Here is a 5350-nt window from a genome sequence, read left to right as displayed (position 1 = left end):
CTGCTACGCAACCCGGCGGAAGCTCGTCACCAAACCCCGCCTCTTTGTTTAACTCAGCCCTGGACTAGAAACCACGAGCGGCCAACGAGGAGAGTGGAAGGCTAGCCAGACCTCCGCTCTAGACCGGAAATCTTTATGGTCCCAGCGAGAGCTGTGTAGTCATTTGGGAGGGCGAACTCTGTGTTCTTCTCAGCGTGAACGTCAGGGGCAGAGCTGGAGGCCGACTTTCCCCCCCGGGCGCAAGACTTGGCTTTGGAGGGGTGCACGTGTTCCATGCCCTAAGGCTGATGCGGCTTGGTGCGAGATCGTCGCTAGGAGGCTGGCCTGCAGTGTGACCTGCCGTCTGTCCGGCCCCTCGCCCGTTTCCAGAGCCGCGGTCAGCATCCCAGAGCCTCCCGATCTTATGACGCATAGTCGTGGGAGTGGATACTGTAGTCAACAAGGCGATCAAGGGGTGGGGAATGCGGGAGTGTCTGACCGGAAAACTTTGATCTAGGGTGCCCTATGGGTTGTCCGCCTCTCTCCTAGCTGCACTCATGGCATACTTAGGCGGCTCTCCGAACACTCGTACAGCTCCCTGAAACACTTAAGGAGAGAGAAGGGAGATAAAATGTCCTTCTTCCTGGGTTGTGGTTTGATTTCCTTGGGGTACAACACCGTGGCTGGGAGTGTGGGAGGGAGAGAACCTGATCTTCGAGGAAAAGTCCAGGTGGAGCCTAAAGCGCTCTAGGAGAAGGTAAGGGATTGATTGACCAAAACAAGACATTACATTTACATGACCTCTTAGGTTAATCTAATATTAAGCACTGTTTGTTATGGATATTCACTAAGCAAATGGTAATGGACGTGTATATACATTGTTTGTATGTAATTGGTTTACACACAGCATTACAGAGCTAGCTACCTTTTGTTGACTATGTAACAAATCTCAAAGGAAACTAAAGGTTCAGGCCTCTTTTCACTCCTCGGGGGGACCCTGAGATCTAGTGAGATAAGTGCATTAGGAACAGGTGGCTTTCGAACTGTGAGAGAGACTAATGCGAATGTTGCTCTTTGGGCCTCTAATTCCATTACTTCCAAAGGTGTGTGTGTTGCAGGGGGAGGGGAGTTAGCCTATCGTCTGTCTCTGGTGTGAATGCTACTTTCTCTAGAGACCTTGACCAAGCTGGATAGTGCATTAAAGATGAAGACCCCAAATCAGGAATAAAGATGAGGGTTAGAGCAGTTGCAGAAGAGGAGGAAACTGCCTGCTGCGTGGTAGGCACTGCTTTTTATATAACTTCGTTTTCTTCTCTGCAAAACGGAATCACAAATTTAAGAACTGTCGAGAAAAGAAGTGAAGTGATGAGCCAGGTTTCATGCTTTTGTCCGCCGGATTCCAAAAACCTTTGGCCCTTTTTCTACTGTGTCACGTCTCGGAGAGAAAATCTTAGTCTAAGTGCTTTCTCCCACTCAAGTAGAGGAAAATTGGGATCTGATGCGCCCCCTCGTGGTCTATCTTTTTCCTTGCGGAGTCAACCCTCTCCGAGGCTCCTTTAATGCCTGAAATCCCACCCCCTTGGGGGCGCGTGAATCTCAAATCCCGATTGGTTGAGCGGGTACGGGCGGCAGGACGCGGGGTGGCGGGGACGAGCCAGGGCGGTGCTGATTGGCTGGAGGGGGCCCGCCGGGGGAAACTTCCGGGAATGTTCGCCCTGCTGCGTTTCATTGGTCCGCATCCGGCGGTAGCCGGGCTTTTGGCTCCCCCTGCAGGCGGCTCAGCGGCGTACACTGTCCGGCCGGTTGGCTGGTGGGTGGTGGGCTGTGGGTGGGGGAGGGGATGGATCGAGCCCCCGGTTGTCCAGATAAGGGTTCGGGAAGGTTTGATGAGTAAGATTCCATTCCCTGGCTCTGCACCAGGTTCCCTAATCAGGTCTCCGTTGTCTCTCCCACCTCGGGGTCTGAGACTGAAAGAGCATGCCGTGAGGGGGGCTTCCAGCCCCGCAGCAGCCTATCCGGAGGTCGTCAAATTCTGATCTTAAGTTGGAGACCCCAGGGGAAGTTCGTTTTTAACCTTTTAGAGGAGTTAGAGGGTGTGAGGCTGCCTGACCCCAGCTTAGTGTAGTAGATAGGCCTTGCGAAGTGAACATGGGGGCAAAGACTCCAAGCGTTGAAACTTCATCCCCCTTTCCCCCTTCTAGTGGGGTGCTGAGGCTCGGGCAGCATGACGACGGAGACCTTCGTGAAGGATATCAAGCCCGGGCTCAAGAACCTGAACCTCATCTTCATTGTGCTGGAGACAGGTGGCTATGCTGGGGTGGTGGGCCCCCTGCGCGGGTTCTCGGAGTTGGGGGCCAGGAGGGGGAGAACATCATCTCCATTCTTAGCTTGCACCTGGGATGCAGGGCGCACCCCAGGATACTGCGCACACCCAGTCTCTCCCCTAGCCCCCTCCCAGAATGTAGGGTAGATGGAACTCTGGCCAGATCCAAGCCTCCAATGCCACTTGGGCCTCTTCCCACTCAGGGCCCTCTCCATGGTGCTGCCCCTCCTCCCCCGCTGCCCCCCGGCCCCCGTACCTGCCCCAGAGATTTGGCTTTGCCCTATTTGTCCACCTTTTTCCTCACTCCACCGGTATCTAAACCTCATCCCTCTGACCACGCCCCCACTTATTTGAGCATCCCCCTACCCCCACTGATCTGCTCCCTCCAGGCCGAGTGACCAAGACAAAGGACGGGCACGAGGTTCGGACCTGCAAAGTGGCAGACAAAACTGGCAGCATCAACATCTCTGTCTGGGACGACGTGGGCAACCTGATCCAGCCTGGGGACATTATCCGGCTCACCAAAGGGTAAGCCAGGTGGTGACTTTTGGCTATCCAACGGCAACAACAGTCAAGGGGGTGGGATTAACAGTCTGTAATTCTGAATCCTGCTTTTTTTGCCCCCAACAGGTACGCTTCAGTGTTCAAGGGTTGTCTGACGCTGTACACTGGCCGTGGGGGTGATCTTCAGAAGATTGGGGAGTAAGTCCTATCTTGGGGATTGGGATGTAGAAGAACCAGACCAGGAGGGGAGTTTGAGGTTTGCAAGGAGGCAGCATAAGGGTGTTCATTTCATGTCCTGGAGGCCTCCAGAATGGCACAGAGGATGGGTCTGAGGCTTTGCCACTCTCTGCCCTCGCAGATTCTGTATGGTTTATTCTGAGGTTCCTAACTTCAGTGAGCCAAACCCTGAGTACAGCGCCCAGCAGGCACCCAACAAGACGGTGAGTCCCATGGCCATGATGTGGGGAAGGAGGGCATGTCAGGCCAAGAAGCATGGAAGGGAGCAAGGTCTAAATATGCCATCTGTACCTTCAGGTACAGAACGACAGCAGCCCCACGGCTCCCCAGCCTACCACCGGACCCCCTGCCACTTCTACAGGTAAACCTGTTCCTTCCCACCCATTGGTCCTCTTTGCTCTCCTAATCTCCACAGCCTGGAAAGATGCATTGCCCTCTTCCCTTTTCCAAATCTCTCTTTCCTCAATATATCCCCTTCCACCTGATTCTTCTCCCAGCTCTTTTGCAAGTCTCTGGGGTGAAAATATTTAGGGACGTGTTTCTATCACTGGTGGAGCTCCCTTTTGCCACTACCACTCAAAGGCAAAAATGAGAGCAGTTTCTCCACACGGATTGCCCTCATTCATTTTGCTTGTTCCTCTCTGTTTCTTCTCTGGAAGAACCTTGCCCCTTTTCCCCTTGCCCATTTCGATTCATCACACAATTCTAATACAGCGTGTTACTTACATGACAACATGGAGTCCACACTGCACAGCTGTAAACGCTAAATAGTTCCCTTTCGGGGTTGCCAATCTTCTTAAAACTAGACTTTGCTTCTAGGCCTTGACCCTCAGGGTTATGATTTTTCCAACTCAAAATCTAGAATATGGTTCGGTCCCTGGTGCCCTATGTATGTGAGAGGCAGGTTTCTGCCTTCATGTAACAAGCATTTCCTGACGGGGAATGCCAAGGGAAAAACACAGCACTTCCCTTAGGAGCTTGTAGTCCATGAAGGAAGCAGTCCCACAGGTGACGGTTATAATATACTTTGGTTGAGTGCAGTGATCGTGATAGACACAGCTCAGGTAGTTTAAGGAAGCCATCAAAGGCTGAAAACATACACAGAAATGTTGCTCATTATTTTGGGGGCATGAGAGTATGTACAATAGTTTTTTTGCTTATTCTTATTTATATTTTCATCATGATACACACCACACCTTTTTCTTTCTTTTTCTTTTTTAAGATCCTTCTTATATTTAAACACAGAAACTTCAGGCCCTTCCCTTCCCAATGCTTCTCCAGTTTTATTGTCACTTTTGGTCAAGGGATATTTTGTCAGTGGTCTTTGAGCCTAGAACTAAACAGCTAATTCTAGGTCTGACTCCCAACAATACAGAAATGAATAAAGGAGGAAAAATATCATATGAGGGTTCACGTAGCAACTGTCAAAAATGTCTTCTCTGGGGCTGCATTCCTACAACTTAATGTTCTTTGCACTTGCTCCCATGACATCAGTGCACAGTTGTGCTTGGTGAAGACTGCTGCTTCCTGGAGCAGGGAGGGAGGCCTTGCGGGTAGACAGCTTTCCCACCTCAGTTCTCTAACTCCTGTGTTTCTTCCCCTTCTCCCACAACTAGCCTCTGAGAGCCAGAACGGGAATGGACTGAGTGCCCCACCGGGTCCTGGTGGTGGCTCGCACCCCCCTCACACTCCCTCCCACCCTCCCAGCACCCGGATTACCCGAAGCCAGCCCAACCACACGCCTGCTGGCCCTTCTGGCCCTTCCAGCAACCCTGTCAGTAACGGCAAAGAAACCCGGAGGAGCAGCAAGAGATAGCAAGACATTCTTCCTCCCTTCCCCCCACCAACTATAACCCAGGTGTCTGCTAGAGAACACAGCTTTATACTGGGCTGCTGGCTTTGGGGAGCAGGGGGGTTGTAGCAGTATTTTAGCCACTAAACTTCACTGGAGGGCTGGTGAACAGTGGCCTTATCCACCCTAAGCCCATACTCCCTTCCTTGTCCAGCTGAAGCTGCCTGTCCCCCGGAATTCAGGGCCCTCCTTCCTCTGTAGAAACGACAATTACAGTCTGTTTCTTGTGCGTGTGATGTGGAAGTCGAATTGAATCCCCTTCCTAATAAACATTACCACTCTGTACTAGACTCCTTTGCTGTTTATGAGAAAGTGAAGAGATCAGCAGCTGGGCATTTGGGAGGGTGGGGTGTCCCTAGGAGGCGGAGGGGAGATAGGTTGCAGGTAAGGCCTAGGCAAAGCAGGCCTGCCCCTTTAAGGCAGCGCCCCTCCCTTGCCCCCTCCCTGCTGGTGAC

The 5350-nt window shown here is 52.2% G+C and overlaps 1 protein-coding gene across 6 annotated transcripts; it reads left to right on the top strand.

Moving 5' to 3' along the window:
• Window positions 1-79: 79 nt before the first annotated feature.
• On the top strand, window positions 80-5183 carry NABP2 (nucleic acid binding protein 2). Of its 6 annotated transcripts, none has more exons than XM_014555175.2 (7): window positions 80-376; window positions 2181-2282; window positions 2677-2830; window positions 2933-3004; window positions 3165-3246; window positions 3341-3404; window positions 4660-5183. In XM_014555175.2, exons 2-7 carry the CDS (start codon window positions 2204-2206, stop codon window positions 4857-4859), a joined length of 651 nt encoding a protein of 216 aa, XP_014410661.1. In that variant the 5' UTR covers window positions 80-376; window positions 2181-2203; the 3' UTR covers window positions 4860-5183. The 6 variants fall into 6 exon arrangements, with proteins under 6 accessions (XP_014410661.1, XP_006179901.1, XP_014410662.1 ...); XM_006179839.3 differs by having other exon boundaries at window positions 84-376; window positions 2692-2830; XM_014555176.2 differs by lacking the exon at window positions 80-376 and adding an exon at window positions 412-736.
• Window positions 5184-5350: the final 167 nt, after the last annotated feature.

This window comes from Camelus ferus, chromosome 12, assembly GCF_009834535.1.
Source record: "Camelus ferus isolate YT-003-E chromosome 12, BCGSAC_Cfer_1.0, whole genome shotgun sequence".
Classification (NCBI taxonomy): domain Eukaryota; kingdom Metazoa; phylum Chordata; class Mammalia; order Artiodactyla; family Camelidae; genus Camelus; species Camelus ferus.
The sequence above is the reverse complement of the archived record's forward strand: the minus strand, read 5'-3'. Positions and strand labels throughout refer to the sequence as shown.

What these genes read in the sequence shown, in the direction of transcription:
- NABP2 (XM_014555175.2), top strand. Translation starts at nt 2,204, where the DNA reads ATGACGACGGAGACCTTCGTGAAGGATATCAAGCCCGGGCTCAAGAAC. An exon ending in GATCTTCAGAAGATTGGGGA is followed by an intron (nt 3,005 to 3,164) that starts GTAAGTCCTATC and finishes CTGCCCTCGCAG; the next exon opens with ATTCTGTATGGTTTATTCTG. An exon ending in ACCCCCTGCCACTTCTACAG is followed by an intron (nt 3,405 to 4,659) that starts GTAAACCTGTTC and finishes TCCCACAACTAG; the next exon opens with CCTCTGAGAGCCAGAACGGG.